The sequence below is a fragment of the Lytechinus variegatus genome, chromosome 2 (genome assembly GCF_018143015.1).
Source record: "Lytechinus variegatus isolate NC3 chromosome 2, Lvar_3.0, whole genome shotgun sequence".
Taxonomy (NCBI): domain Eukaryota; kingdom Metazoa; phylum Echinodermata; class Echinoidea; order Temnopleuroida; family Toxopneustidae; genus Lytechinus; species Lytechinus variegatus.
This window is the reverse complement of record NC_054741.1, coordinates 5000556-5019407: the sequence shown is the minus strand read 5'-3', so window position 1 is coordinate 5019407 and position 18852 is coordinate 5000556. Positions and strand designations below refer to the sequence as shown.

General features: G+C 37.3%; 1 protein-coding gene across 2 annotated transcripts in view; it reads right to left on the bottom strand.

The window, feature by feature from the left end:
• Positions 1–277: 277 nt before the first annotated feature.
• LOC121407126 (chromodomain-helicase-DNA-binding protein 8-like) overlaps positions 278–18852 on the bottom strand; it is a 52340-nt gene continuing 33765 nt past the window's right edge. For both annotated transcript variants that reach the window (XM_041598057.1, XM_041598058.1), the window contains exons 27-42: positions 18449–18538; positions 17672–17772; positions 17004–17127; positions 14630–14792; positions 13784–13880; positions 13215–13339; positions 12895–12971; positions 12151–12365; positions 11248–11467; positions 9800–10898; positions 9218–9418; positions 8629–8692; positions 7759–8129; positions 5325–5438; positions 3988–4266; positions 278–3610 (exon numbers count right to left, since the gene is read on the bottom strand). In XM_041598057.1, coding sequence (XP_041453991.1) covers positions 2909–3610; positions 3988–4266; positions 5325–5438; positions 7759–8129; positions 8629–8692; positions 9218–9418; positions 9800–10898; positions 11248–11467; positions 12151–12365; positions 12895–12971; positions 13215–13339; positions 13784–13880; positions 14630–14792; positions 17004–17127; positions 17672–17772; positions 18449–18538 — 4042 coding nt within the window. In that variant the 3' untranslated portion in view covers positions 278–2908. The remainder of the gene's footprint in view (positions 3611–3987; positions 4267–5324; positions 5439–7758; positions 8130–8628; positions 8693–9217; positions 9419–9799; positions 10899–11247; positions 11468–12150; positions 12366–12894; positions 12972–13214; positions 13340–13783; positions 13881–14629; positions 14793–17003; positions 17128–17671; positions 17773–18448; positions 18539–18852) is intronic.

The window sequence follows — 18852 nt, the reverse complement described above, 5'->3', positions numbered from 1 at the left end:
AGATCTAGTCAATTACAAATTCATTTGTAGTCCCTAATTCACAAAGGTAGTTTCAATTGTACCATGGTAGAAAATTAGTGACTATGCAGATTTTTTGACATTGTGTGTCAATAGGAAAAGCCCAATTATAAATACGCGTTTTGGGAAGAGTGCGCTAAATTAATGCAATTATGAAAAAAATCCGCAATTTGAAACTGCCTTGAGATTTGGGACAAATTCTAACAAGAAACAACCAACCTCAATGAAACATATAGTAAAGCAGCAGAATATAAAGGTATATATATATTTTGCATTTATTTCAATTCATGAGCAGTCTTGATTCAAGAGCTGAAAATGGTAAAGGTTTGATTTTTGGGCCAGGTGACATAAAAAAGAGTGATTGAGCGATGGTCTAAATTTCTATCAACATTGATTAGTATAATCAATTGTAAAATCACCCTCATTATCAAACGCAAAGTTTTATGTTACAGAGCCCAGGTCATAAACTAAGGAGGCTTTCACTAGGTACAAATATCAAACATGTCTGTTAACCTTGAACCTTGATTTGAAAGAATCTGTCGAGTTACTTGATAAAAGGTGGGAATACTTCATTTCATAAATCATGAAATATATTTTTTTCATTAAATAATCAAGATGGAAAAATTATTGATGAAACACATGGGGGAAAGAGTTTTTCAATAGAAATCATACCAAAAAATATCATCGACAGCAAACAGACTTTTTACTAAAAGTGTTTAAGTCTAAAAATGCAAAATTTAGCAAAAAGGAAATACAGAATTTCTGGTTAAAAGGTTATTTTTACTTTAAGAATATTCTGAAAGGCTACAACTCTGTAATATGGTTAACAAACTATATTACAAAGTATTTGTACTGTGAGTTTTTTCTGGTAAAGATCATTAAATAATATATTCTTAAGTCTCTTTTTATGTGTCTTTGATATAAGAAAATAATTTAGTACAAAAAATACTTTTTATTATTACCGGTTATCAGTCTGAAAATGCATGAGTACAATTTTTCTTAAACAATAGCTTAATGACAATTCATTTTTCATGTGGATTTGGAAAACAAAAGTCAAATTACTTTTTACCTTCAGTTGCCTTCAAAATCAATATTATATTAAAATCAACATTCATGTAAAATATCTAGCAATTAAAATAGACCATCAGCATGTATTTCTTCATTTTTTTTTTGCATTATTCTGGTCTCACATGAATTTCATACACTTAAAACTATAGAACCTCATCCACAAGATTTTTGTTTTTCAAATTTCAATATCATTACAAAATGAAAGGATAAATATTTCATGGGAAACTGAATTTCTTTCTATTCTTTGCAACTTAACTTACACACATACCATCAGTTAATTTTTACTCTGTTATGTTAAAAATTTCTCTTGCAAAAGGCATTTCTTTCTTTAGAATCGAATAGTAAACCAAAATTTTGAGTAACTTGATGAAATATCTAGGACCGATTAAAGATCATGTACATGTATATCATGATGTATTTCAAAACAAGACGTGCACTAATGTCACAGCAAGAGTGTGATAAAGGCAGTGACATTACTGGGGAAAACAGAGCCAGCACAGGAAGGGGGCACTAAGCCATGACCCTTCCCAAACCTTACACCAATTAACATTTTCAATTTTCATGACAAATCCCTCCCAGGTTTAGTCTATTGGGTTTCTGTCAGAGCTTAAAAAATATACTTGTTTGGCCTTTTTAGAAACCTTGTAAGTGGCACCAAGGACATGTGTCACTCTTGCCTGTCATACAGATACACCACCGCATAAAGGACAATTACGAAATAAAGGCTTCCATACTTTTTTATGGGGAAGGGGAGGGGGGGGGGTAGGTTAGGGGTGTACAAGTTTAGAAACTTCTGTTTTACTTTTTATTACTTTATCTTGAGAGCACATATTTTATTAGATTAGGGAAATATGTGTTATTGCCAAAAAATAGCAGTTTTTTAAAAAACAAACAAATAGTGTAACATCACCGATTCCCTTATTTCTATATCACTGTGTTGTGCAATGTGCTTATAAAAACAGATTTACAATGTCATGGGAAAATAAAGCTAATGTTAAAGTTTAGACAGCTACCTGCTCCTGATCCCAACAGAGTACCGCAGTGATGTCACCAAAAAACTTTCTTTTAGCATTTCAGCGTTTTTAAAACCATATTTTGGTAGAGTTTGATAAAAAAATCCCACTACCAAAATTTGGTTGGAAGTGGTCAATGGGGGCCTTAGATATAACCTCATGAATACATAATTAGCCCCATTGAAGTCAGTGTATTATTGGCCAGGTTCAAAATGTTAGGAACCAGGCCAATAATACACTGGCTTCAATGTGGGCTAGTTATGTATTCATGAGGTCATATCTTGGGGCCCCCATGAACTGATTCCCACCAAATTTTTGTTGTGGGGGCTTTTCATCATGCTCTTCCAAAATAGGGTATCAAAAACACTGATATGCAAAAAGTGAAAATTGATGACGTCACACTTTGGTACTCTATTTCTCTACAGCAAAACAAACGCTGTACTTTTAATCACACAATGAAAACCATTTATAAGTTTCGGATAAGTGTCCCAACCATTCCAGCCCCTCCAGTTGGGTAGGGGGAGGGGTGGTCATATTTATAAAGCTTCTTGGCACAAGTTTCAGTGTTTGGTCAATAAACAATGATCAAAATAAAAATAACGAAAAGATATATTTCACTTTCACTTCAAAAGGGTTGATTTAATGCTTGAATCTATTTAAGATACTAAACCCTGAAAAAAAAATCAAATTCTATACCAACTTACAAAAATAAATACCACACATATGTTCCAGATTTACACGTATAATTTCATCAGCATAATCTCCATTGAAAATTCAAATGCCGGAATTACTTATGGGCTAAACAGAGGTCATAATTCATCATTATCTTTAATTATAAGCTGTCCATCATCGTCACTAGAATCACTGTCATCGCTCTCAATGTTATTCTGGCCATTGCCTTTGGGACTCTCTATTTCAGAGTGAGTTCTCTTGCGAGCTGCGTTGTCAGTCACGTTACTAACCACCTGAAGCTTGGGAGTGGCAATTCCTCCTTGGCTTGTAGCAGAGGCAGAGCTGGGAGTCGTTATGGTCACGGTGTTACCTGCAGCTTGTAGCACGCCCTGCTGAGCAAGAAACGGTGAGAAAAACACATTGCCGGTGTTTGGTAGAAGAAATGGCGATATACCTGCCAGCTGACCTGCAGCAGTGGCATCCACTGTTATAGTCCTAGGCAAGATGTTTTTCTTAACGTCTGTTGGACTCGAACTCGTCTTCTTCTTTTTCTTTTTTGGTGACGGGGAATGAGAGACATCGCTTGAAGGCACACCAAGCCCTGAAGCAGAGACAGTTATCCCAGTGGGAGACGTGATCTTCCCCATCCCAACCCCAGTAAAAGAAGCAGGAAAACCAATACCACCCATGGGACGTTGACCAATCTGACCAGTGATATTTGACCCAGAGAGGCCTCCTATCGTCAGCTTGGTGGGGGCTGGAGCGATGTTTGGCTTGATCAAAATGTGACGAGACTTGCTTGTGGCTACTCTGTTCTTCAACTCATCTCGTAGGTAACCCTAGTAACAAATATGAGGGAAAAAATCTATGATTAGCATAGACGGATTATCTACTCTTTACACACAAACTTATATATTTTGGGGGGGTTAATATTTCTCTTTAATTATCCTCAAATTCAGGACTGGACCATTATCCCAAAATACTCAATCCTGTTAAGATAAAACATGTTATCAAACAAAGTTACAATAACCGTTAAATGTGCTTAATAAAAATGTGTCCATAATAGGGGCCTGTTTCATAAAGAATTGTGATTATCATAACTTTGCCATTATGGTAATTGTCATGGAGCCTGATGCACCCAAAGTTTCCTAAGGCAGTTAATCAAAACACAGTTTCCATAATCCTCAGATGTTTGTAGGTTCATTACTGTGCTCACCTTAGTCTTGACAATGTTGCCCCATTCCATGGCCACGTTGTAAGATGGATGCTTGACCAGCCAGTCTGAGAGGTTGACCAAGGAGGGGCAATGCTTCCCAGCCAGTCTCTTACCAGACTCCCTTGAGATCATCCCAACCTTTTCTTCACCTGTGATGGCACCTTCATCCAGTCGGACAGGATTCTTCAAACGCTTTCTCTTCTTGACCGGTGTGGTTGAGCTGGGTGTGGCGGACGTTGTGACTGCACCAGAAGCTCCATCGTCCTGAGATTCCTGAGACTAAAGGCAACATAGGATAGATTCAACATGGGGTAAACTCATAGCAGTCTTTAAGTCAAGCCTAACAAGACTAGCACCGCAGTTTTATTGAGTGCTTGTTGCAACTCATTCACCAAGGTCAGGAGACCTTTTCACAAAAGTTGTTATCATACAAATCTTCAATAATTCGATTTGAATGGCTCAAAGAAAAAATGTTATAGAGATTGTTGATTTGTTATAACAAGTTCTTATGAAACTGGATATTCAACCTAGCATTACAAAGTGCTCAAAGGAATGATTTTGCGACCAAATGGGAAGAAAAGGTCTAAGTACAAAATGAACTCTGATTCTTTGGTATATTAGCTTTCTCATAAATAATGTGCCAAATTATTTTTAATCTAGACTCATAACCCAAGTCACATTAAGAGAATGATATCAGGAATGTTCTATATGGCACATACAAGTAGCCACTTGACATTTTCTCCTGTGACAACTGTTTCCATTTTGATTTCTAATAATAGTAATTGGCATTTATATAGCGCTTTATCAATCTACGACTCCATGACTTTTTCTCTAAAATGATACTTTTTCAGTCAAGGATTATGTGAGAATTAGGGTAGGGAACGTTAAGGTTAACATGCCTATTTTCAATAGAAATGATTGTCGCCATAGCAACTATGGATCTGAATCTATCCATACCTAAGTATGATTTTCACTTTAAAAAGAACAATTAAAACATTGCAAATTCAGCTCTTGCTGCTACTATAATAAACTGAATAACATGAAACTTAAAAAGACACACATTTAAATTTGTGCAACCTTTTAGGTTTTTTTTTAAACTATTGCCCTCTAGAATTAACATAATCAGAAGAACCAGCCTATATACAAACTTGTAACTTTCTTAGCAAGATATTATTTTTGTTGCAATGGTGGCTTTGACGACTCCCAACACAGATGGAAAAGATGGCTGTTTTTTTTTGTTTACAACAATTTTTAACACTGTTGAAGAACTACTTGACATTTATAAGCTAAATCAGGGTATTTTGTTTTCTCCAGAACACTTCCCGTGTGATACTTACTTCTGAAGCAGCAGTAGATGTGGTTTGCTCGGTCGACTGGCCACTTCCAGCACCAACTTTGTGTTTGTGTTTCTTCTTCTTTTTCTTCACCGCTTTCAGAGGATTGTTAGGATCCTGAAGAGAGGAGTTAAACAAGAAATGTAAATTCCACTCCTTTCACAATCTCACTAACATGGATTTCAATATACCTATTAAGTCATAACAGTTCTTAGTGAGTTCTAATGTTACTTGGGTCAATCAACTGTGAATGTAAGAAAAAGGGCATACATGTACAGTAGGATAGTCTAGGACTGATGGGCTTTGTTTTTGCATATTTTCATGGAACTTTTAAGCTCTTTACATCATTGGACCTCTCGGCAGAACAGACCCAATACATCTAAGGATCTGAATCAAGTGATCCAACTCTTTTTAAACACATATATTATATAACATTATCATTTGTTATGCTATTATTATCATAAAAATGTAGTTTTTATATTCATGTGAAAAATAAACCAAACAAAAACAAAATATATTTCTCTCCTTAGGGTAGTAAACTATTATATTTCTATTTTCATCCAAATCAACAAACATGAAACAGTGAGCTTTTGATTTCAGAGTCGATTATTTGCATCCCTGTACTCCAAATTGTGAATGTAATTGTTCAATGAAAGCAATGTAAAAAATGATGTGATTTTTTGGATTACTTTCGAATTAAAGGGGCAGTTCACCCTGACAAAAAGTTTATTGTAAAAGTAGCAAAAAAATAATAAAAATATTGCCAAAGTTTTGAGAAAAAGTTATTAGAATTTCAAGTATTTGATTTGTGACATCAAATGCTAGCAGCATTCCTACGTAGCGAATGGTAAAAAATCAATGAAATGTATTTTTCTCAGAAAATAGAAAATGTTTTTACTGTACCTTTTGTATATCAATAGACAAATCATTTCACACCCGATCATGAATAGAAAACAAAATCAAGTCATCAGGAACCATACAAAATTTGAAATTCATGCGTTTTATATAACATAACACATGGGACAGCTGCTGGTTTATGACGTCACAAATCCAAAACTTTGAACTCTAATAATTTTCTCACTCTTTAACAGATTTTCCTCAAACCTTTACCAATATTTTTTACTATTTTTTCAGCTATTTTTACAACAAAGTCTTCTTCATGGTGAACTTCCCCTTTAAGATGAATTCTGATCATTCATTCATTCTGAAATTTTATCTAGAACTCAGATGACCTACATAGAGTTTGCTTTTTATTAAGATTACTGAAATGATTTGTAAAGACTGCCCAGTCTTAGCTTTCTGAAAATAAACTACAATACAATGGAGACATCACAGACATTGTAAGCTAAGTAAGGTCACTTTAAAATAGACTATTCTCTTGTACATGAGTAGAGTCCATTCAATTTTCCTAAAGTGTGACTTCCCTATTCAACTACAACCAATAGGACACAGCAAACAATAGCATAGAACATAATGCAGTCCTGGATTAATCTGATATCAAACTAAGATGATGGAACAATGGATTAGCTAAACTATCAAAAGATAGTGCTCCTCAGTGTAAGCTTTTGTGTGTGAGTGTGTGGGGGGGGGGGGGGATGGCTAATTTTCTTTCAACATTGACTTTTGAATGGGTGCATAAAGTAAGATGTGGGCTTAATATATGATGGTATGTCTTTTTCTCTACTAAAAAGTAACATAAAATTCGCAAACTATGAAATAAAGTCCAGGAAAGAGCAATATTCTCATCAGAACTTCCAAATCCTTTTTTTTAGTTCTCCAATTTCTGACACAACTGCCAAAATGGCATGTGCTTGACCATGAATGAGCAACCAAAGTAAGGGTAAAATAGCTTTATAGATGAAATCCACATTGAGGTCACATTGATTTCAATGGAAAAAGTGAAATCAACAGCAATGACAATTTCTTAATTATATCAAATTCAAAATAAGAAGCATCAATTTGAAGTGTGCATTATTTAAAAAAAATAGTATGGACTAGGAAAATTCTTTTTTCCTTTTTTTGTTATTGAGTATGAACCACCCCCTAAGGGAGAGCCCTGCAGAGCTTAGAATGTTAATAACCCTCTTCTCTCAGTTTCTTATGCTCGGTTTCAGTAGAAATAAAAATGACCGACTATCACAAGTCAGGTACTACTTGACCAAGGAATGAAATCACAATCTTCAGACCATGAGAAAAATGATCTTGGCCATCTTGCCAAATCTCAACAAACATGATATGAAAGAAAAGTATTTACTACTAATTGACTGGAGCAGGAAAATCCAACAAGACAGAACAACACATAAAACTGTTATTAATGAAGAAATAGCCATTAACCCACTATATAAGACTAAAATTCCATTGTTGCTAGTGGTAAAGGAATATCTATGGTTCAAACAACAAAAATAAATTCATAAAACTAAAAAAGAAATCTTCTCACCACAGGTTTCTTGATCTTAACCAGCTTGCCATCCACCTTCACTGTATGAACCTTGACCTTCTTTTTCTTCTTCTTCACCATGCCCTTCCCACTCATGTCCAACACGCCCACCACACGCCCCTCCGCTGGTCCACGCCCTTCCCTCACAAAGTCTGGCACCGCTTTGAAGACTGTATCATGGATGTGATAGCTGGAGGATGGGGTGGCGCTGGGAGGGAGGGAGAGCATGGATGTAGACTGGGGTGGGGTGTTGTTGGCCAAATCTGCGATGGCTGAAGGGTCTTCTTCCATGGCTCCAGGAAGAGCACCTCCGCTTGTGAAGGCGGCCATCATGGCTTGGTTCTGTCGCATCAGAGCTGCAAACTGGGCGGCTATTTGCAAAACAAAACAAAAAGAAGCTTTTTTAATTCTTGGTGTAAAAGAAATAGGATAATACAGTAATTCGGAAATCAGAAATGACAGTTGTTTTTATAGCAGAACCATTTGACTGGTTGGAAAATGGAAAACCAAATAAGTGTCTGTATAATAAATGCATTGAGAAAGAGTTGTAATATGCATATGCAAAGTACTCTTCAAAGATACAGAAAGGAGTGCAAACCGATAGCTTAGGTAAACCACATGACATGATTAATCAAAAGCTATTAAAAGAAAATAAAATTAAAACTTAATTTTTAAAATCACATGTGCATTCTTCATCCTTTACAACATAAATTACATTATCCTGTTATGGGTGAGAAAAGCAATTTGGGGTAAACCAAAAAATGAATGATTAACAGTCTCGATATAAGGTTTGCTATTCATGGATACAAAGAATAGTGTGGAATTATGGATGAATTCAAAGTTCTGGAAAAATGATAAAAACAAACTTACCTCTTTGTGCATCTAACATGAGCTTCTTCTTCTTTTTCTTCTTCTTCACAGTACCATCAGGATTCTATAAAACAAAACATCAAAAACAAATGATAAAGGGTAACAGCATTCTCCCTCTTGTTGACATGATAATCATCACCATCATTAATCATTATCACCTTCATAAATATGCACATCATCAAGATCTAGAACTATGTCATCCCCATGACTGTCATCATGTCACCACCAGTGCAAACAGTAAGAGTAACCAAAGCTCAGTAGAGTATATTTATATAGTGGCTGCGCTATAAAAATTTATCATTTTATTCATCATTACAATTATCTTTTTTTTTATTGAACACAAAAGGTAGAATTCAAGCGAGATTAAGTAATGGAAAAAATACAACTCCTGTGAAACATTCTCTTTTCCAACATTGTTAAATGCTATTTCAAATGCATTCAATTTTTTTTCCAAAAAACATAATAGCATACAGATAGAAGTGAAAAAATTAATTTTTTAAAGTCAATTATACACTATTTATAGTCTGCTTGCCAGAGGTTACTTCATGGCACTAACCATAAACATTGTTAAGAATCCAATAATACTAACCAGTGCAGGCGCAGCTCTCTTGCGACCAGAGCTCATCCCTCCAGCATAGTTGTGCTCTAGCCCTCCCCTAGGACCAGGGGAATCATTGTCATCATAAGGGGGATCAAATAAGACTGGATGATGGTGACTCTTACGTCCTGGCCACTCATCCTTTAACACCAGGTGACTCAGCTGCTCAAGTCTATGGACAATCACACGATCCTGGAGAAAGAATAATCATTAGCAAGACGTTTTTGTATTGAAAAATTTGGAGACCCTCTCTGGGACGTGCATTTGAATTGGGTGGAAGGAGCCACTTAGAAAAGCAATACAGAATGACGAAAAAGAAAGATTCAACACATACATTTCAACACAGACACTGTCACAATGGTCACAAGGTAATGTGCCTTAATATCATACTAATGGTCATTTGATTAAGACAAGACTATCAAACTTTAAGGTTTCTAAAGATTATCTCAAGAGCCATATCAACAAGATTCTTGCTAACCACCAGTGTAGCTCTGAGAAAGACAAGCTGAGATACAAAGTATGATTACAGCTTGTCCTTTCTAACATCAACATATTGCTTTTCATATGACTTACCTTTGGCCATCTGAATGTTGGGACAACAACTTTAGGTACACCTTCCTTCTTCTTAGTACTGCTTGGTTTGGCACTCTTCCCTTGCGGCTTTCCTTTGCCTTCTCCACTCTCCTGTTTGACCAGGCCAAAGTGGTTCCCATCACCACCTTTCATGAGGACCTGCTGAAGCATAGATAGAGGTGGTGGCTGCATACCCATTGGCTGCTCAGGATCACCCAAATTGCTGTTGTCATCGGACATGTTTTCATACTTTGTTTCTGTCTTAATCAACTGATCACCCGCATTGCTATTGTCGTCAGACATATTTTCATACTTTACATCCGCCTTGGCAAACGGCTCACCCAAGTTGCTGTTGTCATCGGACATGTTTTCATACTTCACCTCTTCTTTAAGCAATTGCTCTCTTGATTCATAGTTGTCATCAAGGCTTTCCACTTTAACCCCAAACAAGTTTGACCCTTCATCATCTATCCCTGAGACTTTACTTGTAGTGTCTATGTTATCATAAGGAGAGTCGAGAGCTCTGGAGGAGTCATTGATCTTGTGCTCGTCATCGTCATCAGAGCCAAGTCCCTCATCGAGGTCATCATTGATACTGTTGGCATCCTGACTCATGTCTGCACTGTCAGGTCGTGATTCCAATTCATCCTTGATAAGCTTTGAGGTATCCAAGCTGTCCTCATTTGTTGCTTCCATCAATCCTTCCTCCTGGGCCCCCATAGTCCTTTCATCCTCACCCTCTAGAAATTTCAATGGACCCTCTGCTGCCTGAGGTGCAGAGTTCCCATTGTCCAAACCCCCTTTCCCTTGCTCACTTTCCAAAGGGTTGTTCTGACTGGTGCCCTGGGCAGCACCACTTGCTTCATCAGGTTTATCTGGTGGTGGTTTCTTCTTCCTGGGTACACCCTTCTTTGGACCAGGTTTCTTGAGACCAGGTCTCCTCTGGAAGGGACCCACTGCAGAGCCTGGAGTGGAAGGGTTGGTTACAGGGACAGGCATGGCTGCAGCTGCCTCTGGGAACTTCTCTTTGAGCTCTTTGAAGCACAGGTTTTCATCGTTCATCATAGCATGTTGGGATTCCTGCCTATTGATGCCATATCTGTAAAGAATGAGAATCAGTAATGCACCGGGTGTTAACAACTAAGAAAACACATTAACTTTAACAGCAGCATGGGATATCCAATAGTGTGAAACTAACATTCCTCTGGATGACCACCTTTATCTTTAAACAATGTCTCAAGCAGTCATCTTCAGCAGCATTACATGAATATCAAGGAATATGCGATCATCATATACTGTTGAATGACTATGGCATTCTAACACAGAATGAGGCTTTGGTGAATAGAGATTAACCTTCCTGGTGGCAAGAATTGCTATTTTAACCTGCATGTTGTGTATTTCCATCCATACAAGCTACTCTAGTATCACAACATTTTTCACAGACTTACCGGCAGACGCCTACTATGAGATCCTTGTCATGTCGACCAAGCTGCCACCAATCCGGAAGCTCCATGCTAGGACGACACTTCTTAAGCCTTTCATCAAGATCAGGGTGGGGCAGGATCTGGGTGCGGATCTTGTTGAGGAGGTCTATGCGAGAGAGGCACTTGCTGGCTCTCTCCTCTGTGATGTCCTCAATTGTGAAGTTATCAGGTAGGGGTGTGGCACCTGTACAGATCGAGATTTAAACAGTGTTACAATGCTTTCATTTATCTAGTGGAATATATCTGTTTAATAGAAGGCCTATATCTGTTCAATAGGAGGGTTCTTGGAATGAGATACAATAAATGAATTTTATTTCAGCATAGAGGAAGAAAAATCTACATCCTAGCCCAATAACACCATGCAGGATTATGACTGGCACCTTTAGGAGCTCTGAAAAAATTTAACCAAGTAAAAATACAACAAAAACAAGGAACTTACTAGCTTAAGGGGAACTAAGGTAACATTTTGCCACCTATCTCCATCATCAACAACACCATGACAATCATCATCAACCCCACTGTCCTTGTATTTATTGTCCTCCTCCCATCATGCCAATCATTATCATCATCGTAAATGGAAAAATAAACAGGTAGGGCATGAATGAAAGGACAGCCAAGAAAATCAACAAATTTCTTATAAGAGAGACAAGGCACGCAATATTTTATTTTTCTTTTTACATTGATTTCTAAACAAGTAAAATGAGCTGCAGTTCACACAAAATGAGCACTACTCGTCAATTACACTTATGCTATTAAATTCAAACTAAAGTGCCCCCATTCCCACCCCCCAAAAAAAATTGTCAAAGCCTAAGGCAACAAAATGTGGGCAAAAAAGCGGGGGGGGGGGGGGGGGGGATCAGAACTCACCATATCCTTCTGGAATTTCTTCAGCCTTCTTACACACCCTGAGACACATGGCATAGTAATGCTGATAGAACTCTGTCATCCTATCATCATACTTCCTATCTAGCTTGGCTAGTCTCTTGAAGCGCTCCCAGTTGAACTTTCCCGTCTCCTGGTCCTTGTCCACCCCAAAGGCCGTCAAGATGCGGTAGAAGTCAGCCTCCTCCCTCCTCGACCATCTAAAATTGGCAAATGGAATGTAGAAAGTTCATCATAAAATCTAGTGATATCGGGACTACTCATCTATACTGCAATAAAGTCAGTTAGCTAGAATATGATAAGTGTACAGCCCCAAATCCCAGAGTGCATATATCTTTAATGGGAAAGCTAGAATCCCATGATCAGGGTAACAATATATCTGTAAGGCACTTAGAAATTTAATGAGTGACTAAATGCATTTCAGAGTTTCATGTTAGAAATGTAGATCCTTTATTCGATGTCAATTTCAGTTGTTAAAATGCTTATCAGTTCAAGCAAATGAATCAAGAGCACATACCAATATTCATATCGCGTCTCTTCTTTTATTTGCATATTTTGTATGAAATATTACAAGCATTTTTATGTAACTATGAAATAATAAATGGGGGATAAAAATTAAAACTTTTAAACTGGTATGTATTTATGTCATCATGACTGTGTGATTCTCCACACAGAAGATTACATCTACAAATACACTAATACTCGCACTGGAGTTTCTATCCAACTTACTTTTGGGCATTTTCAATCTTTCTCAGCTCTCTCTGTCGCATCTGTTCTTGCAGTCTCACCATCTTAACCTGTTCTTTCTGTTTTATGAGATGAATAAAAACAAGACAATAAAACAAATGACAAATCTAACTGTACAGTTATAAATTCCAATGTCAAAACTGATCACGGAAAAGTAATAACAATTTCCATTATGAAATATATTTACAGCATGTGAATATAATTATTGAACCGTTTCATGCAACCAATTATAGGAAATATTTCAGAATGAAGCAACAATTTTTGTTAATACCACCATGCATTTCATTCATGAATTGTCTTACCTTTTCTCTCTTTTGTTCTTTGATTTGTCTTTTCTTGTGTTCTCTCTGGTAGGCAGCGACCAGTCTACGAAGTCTGGTGTTAAGGTCTGGTGCTGTAGGAAACAGGAGCTTACCAGGCACAGCAGCTAAAGGGGGGGGGGGTGATTTGAAGTTTAATATTGGTGTCGAATGCATGAAACAGGCTGTTGGGATGAGATCTGAAACTAACTTTGGGCATTTGGAAACACAAAGAATTACTTCAGGCTTAGTGTAAAGAGCTTTGAAACCGACTTAAATATAAGAGAAACAATACAACACCAAAGCTAACTTTTTAGTTGGTGTTAGTATTGAAGGTATGAATCAGACTGTTGAAATGAACTATAAGTGCCTGGACCTGAAATGAAGTATGTCTTTTGCTGGGACAGCGAGTCACTGGCTATACAACTGTAACTGCATTGGCATCAGCGAATAATCATTGACTCTCCATGAAAGTTGACATTCTATAAGGTTTCCAGTTAGGGTTTCCCCAATACCCTCATTGCCACTTAGTTTATCTGAATACAATGGGCTTACAATAGGCATGTTCTTACTTGGTATGATGATAGATGATATCTTTAGCTTTGGTACTGTCTTGGCGGTGGAGGTTGGTGAAGAAGGCCGGGTACTTGATGGTGATATAGAGTCATCCTGTAGAATGGTTAGTAAGAGATACATGTACATATATGTTGATATGAGACCTTTCTGGGTCTGACAAGGAATGAGGGGACTATTTCACAAATTATTAAATCATGGATTTTGGGGATATTGCAAGAACCTTGCAATCATTTACAAGTTGATTTTAGGTCACAAAATTAATGGTTAACTTCTAGCAAGTAAAATAATAAAATTGTTATTCTATAGTCAAAATTGATATCATCTGCTATTTGCAATATTACTTAATTGCACATTTATTTCTTGGAAGACACTTTATAAAGTTTGACATGTAATTTGTAATTGCATTGGTCAGATCAAGCCCAAGGTTTCCATGATAGAAGTCATTAATAAAATATGCTACTAAGCATGATTTGAATTCAAAGGAAACATTCTCCCCCCCCCCTTAACAAAACTCAGAATTTGAATGCTCTATCAAATATTTTTTACGTGGAAAGTTTATCTATCTACTAAGCTCTTGATCAGCATTGCAGAACACCATCATGTAGTCAGTAGGTTGAGATATATGTCATCATTTCAAGAGCTATTCTGTATAAGGGTAATAACATCCTTCCTTGAAGGGATAAAGAAAAAAAAATTGACGATGAGAGCGATGGTGGTGGTGTAGAAGCTGATGAATAAGTGAAAACGGAAGGTGGTGATGATAAAGACCATGAAGATGGTGAAGATGACAATGACGACGATGATAGTATTGATAATCAAAGAGTAGAGAATGAGATACTTACATCAGGATCTTCCTTGAGATGCTTTGGTATGGCCGATGGAGCAATCTCCATACCCTCATCCTTACTACCCTGAGAGTCACCTCCTCCTCCTTCTCCATCCCCTAAATCATCTCCTTCTCCATCATCTACATCTAAACCATCTCCTCCTTCAACGTCCAACTGACTGTACATGCAAGATAAAAATGATCCAAGTGAGATCTAAAGACATACACTTTCCAAATAACTACACCCAATTGTACCGATTTTGTTGAACAACAACAAAAAAACAGAAAATAAGAGTCACCCAATTGTATTGAAAAAAAATTAGCTGTAACTTCGAGTCAATGGTAACTACCATGAAAACATTGGTTTGGATTGACTGTTTGGTATGGTTACCATGGTAGATAGCATTGATTGTAGATTTGCAATTGATGGTTGGTTGTATGCAACTATGACCCAGGTGTGGCCCTTCATAAACACAGTATTCTCTTCTTAAGCCTCTAAGAAGCTCAGTTTTGGAGAGAAAACACCCCCAATATAATCTCAAGATTTGTGCAATCAAGTGTATTTACACAATTCTTGTGTCATTGTTCATGGGGAATACCGTAAGTAACGGTGTATTAACCGCACCTTTTTCTCAGCGGGATAGAAGCAAAAGTCGGGGGTGCGGTTTATACACGGTGACGGGTCCGAGCCAGCCCGCCGTAACCCCTCCCGTACATGTACGATGTCTGCCAGTTCACAACACATCGAGTGGCCGGGCGTAGCCGCCCAGGCAATGTCGTTTAGAGGGGTATGAGCCGCGGGTAATGGGAAGCGAACGATCTTAATTAAATGTTGTCCATAACAAACGCACCCACCTTCATGACACTAATTTTGACTTTATTCTCGATTCAAAGTTGTGAAGTTCCCTGGCTAATTTAAAAGAGACGCCAAGCATACTCGGTAATATTTTTGTCACCGATGAGCGAGAGTTGAGTGAGCTAGCGTAGAGATTGCGTTGGAATGTGGTTATAGTGCGACTCAAGCTGGCGCTATTCAAAGTCCCGTTTCGCGCCAGCTTTTTTTTTTGCCTTCCTGTTTGCTTTTCATAAGATACCATGTAAACCACGCACGAGAGAGACGGCACGAAGCCGTAAAAAACAACTGGGCAAAATGTCAATTTCTTTGTTTCTTTAACCTTCCTGTAATCCCGTATCCAAAATTCATGCTAAGACATCAAATTTCTGAAAGTGATTGTGAGGTTGTGATGCAAGAAATGTGAATGTTTCTTCCTCCTACGCTGGGAAAGACACAGATCATAATTTGATGTACTGGCATGACTGGTACTGTATCGTAGTTTGCAATGTAATGGCAGTGCTGTGTGTGTGCGTGTACACTGAGACTGTGAGCCCTGAGTGTGTAAGTTGCCAATATTGTCGGGACCGTTCTTTCTTTCTAACATTTGTAGATGAATTGATCAAGAACAGCAGATTTCCGCATACCGGTAATCTCTTTGGATACTTTGAAATCTTAAAAACTTAGATTTTGTTTCTTCGTACCTGAAATATACAAATGTAAGATTTTTTTTTTTTTTTTAGTCCAAAGTTGGGGGTGCGGTTAATACACGGGTGCGGTTAATACACCGTTACTTACGGTACCCCCTCATGTTCATTATCCATTTACAGGTGTTTTAATTACATAGTGGAATTGACTAGTACCACCACTTGACATGAGGTCAATGGCACTTTTTTTATTCTTGCCTAATAAGGTATAGTCATTATCTCCCAATCCCTGGTTCAAAACTTGTCAAAAGGAGCAGCAATGGGATGTTTGTGATCTGATTTAATAGTACAGAAGAAATAGCTGAATCGCAATTATGTAAGTGTGTTACAAACATTTAACACACATTGCTTTTCATCAATCTGATGTCATCAAATTGTATATCTCATCAACGGTCAAGACTGACCGATTATAACTATACCAAGAAATGGATGATGTGATTTGGAAGTTTTTAGATGGGAACGGAAGGAAATTTCATTGCCCTGAGAGTGCAAGGTTTCCTAATGCTAAATTGCAATTGTGTTCTGTGATCAGTGGGTCGGAGACTACACGCCTCCTTTGTTATGAAGAGCTTTCAACTCACAAAGTTCAATGAACCCTGGAAAGGGCAACAAACTTTCAGTATTAGCATGGCATATCATCATATCACAGAAATTCTAACACAGATACCAATATTGACAAATTCTAAAAACAATTGAATTTTGTATAAACAAAATTGAATTTTGTATAATCTCCATAAATTGTCAAATTTGATTATTATTTTGTAACATTCAGTTACTTCAAGTGATGTATTGTTGCAGTTATCCCCACATAAACATGAACTCGAAATCACCAATTGTAGTAGGTTCCATACCTTTCATTGAAGTCTTCATTCTCCTTGGCCTGAGCAGCCATGATTTCTCTGTGGTCAGGCACACCACATCTCTCCCTGAAGCACAGGCAGGGGTCAAGACGAATTCCTGGGTACTTTTCATAACCTAAACACATAGAGAGATACATAATGAAGTTACTACTGAGACTTTGTGGCTATAAAAAAGAGCAATTTAGTAAACCAAATCTGTGGACTTTTGCTATATTGTAAGTTTATACACCCGTTAGAGCTCTTATAATATGCCCTCTAACTGGCTAGGACTCGTGATTTTACCAATTATTTTAAATATGTTGTATGATTTGCACTTGATCAGCATTGCAGAACACCATCATTAAATCAGTGTGATACAAAACAATGTCATCATTTCAAGAGCTACATAAAGGACAGAAAAAACAAATGAAGACCAAAAATCAGAGAATGAGAGAAGTGAGGAGATGGTATGAAGAGGAAAATGTGAAGAAATGAGTGAGAGAGAAGAGAATAGAAAGCCTTTCCCACCCGTCCAAGATAAAGGAAGAAAATGGATTTAAAAGAATGTATTCTTTGAATAGATAAAAATGGAAAAGCTGATAAAAATGGAAGAGCAATTAAAGAGATCAATATAGATCAAAAGACAGCAGAGAGATAGAATAGAGATTGAGGAGACATACCATGTTTGTATACACCAATCAACAAGGAATGATCAGCTTCTTTATCCCACCAACCTACAGGTGGGTCACCTTCCGGTACAGGCACCTCCATTGGTAGCATCCTGCAAACATCAAAAATATATTCGTGACAACTCACTATTCTATCATTATTTTACATGAACAGATCATAACTTAATGTTATGTTACATTTATGTTAATGGAATTAGGTTTCAATGTATTAAACATGGTCATCAATTCCCATTTCTCTATTTGAAGTGCTTCATCGTCATTACTATCATCATCAGTGTGGTGAACACTATGAACGGTGCCAGTCTATACCCTCCATCACTAAAAATCCTGATCTACACTCAAAGCAAGATCAGTGTCACACCTTCCCGATCAGCACTACTTTAAAAACTGACAAAGAAAACGAATTGATATTTACATTGCTAATGTTAATACTTTGAAAACGACTAGTTTTTATCTCCCTCAACCCCAGTGGCAAGGCTTCATTAGCAACAGAACCACCATCATCACCAACACTATTACCGGGTGGGTGTTTCATAAAGCTGTTCATAAGACACAAAAGACTTTATGCACGACTGGTAACCCTTTCTCATGCCAAGTGATAACCCTATGTAATTGAGTTAGGACCTAAGATCATGTTCCAGTCGTGCGTAACTTTACGAACAGCTTTATGAAACACCCACCAGGACAGCCATCATCATCGCCACCATCACCACAAATCAATTTAAGTAGCGTGACTCTTGGATGGCATGCAATATCTGTTTGACTTACTTGGCATGAACCATGTTTTCAATCTGCTCAGCAAAATCTCCAATGACTTCTTGTTTCAGATAGTAAAGTAGTCGAACACGTAGCAGTACCCTGTAGAGAAACAATATAATTTCAGGTAAGGTCGAATACCACTGAATGATTCAATTCTGTACAAATTCAATTCTGTACTGATTTGAATGAACCTACAACTACTTCTCATTTACAGTTTTGTATCATGATATATAAATCTTTTATTTTGCACATGACACCATAGCAGGATAGCATTTTACGTGTAAATTTATGACAGATTTTGAAGTAGCTCCTGATCAGCATTGCAGAACACCATCATTGATTCAGAAGAATGTGTTAGGTACATGTCATCATTTCAAGAGCATACAAAGAAAGTAAATTTTTAATAAGAAGAT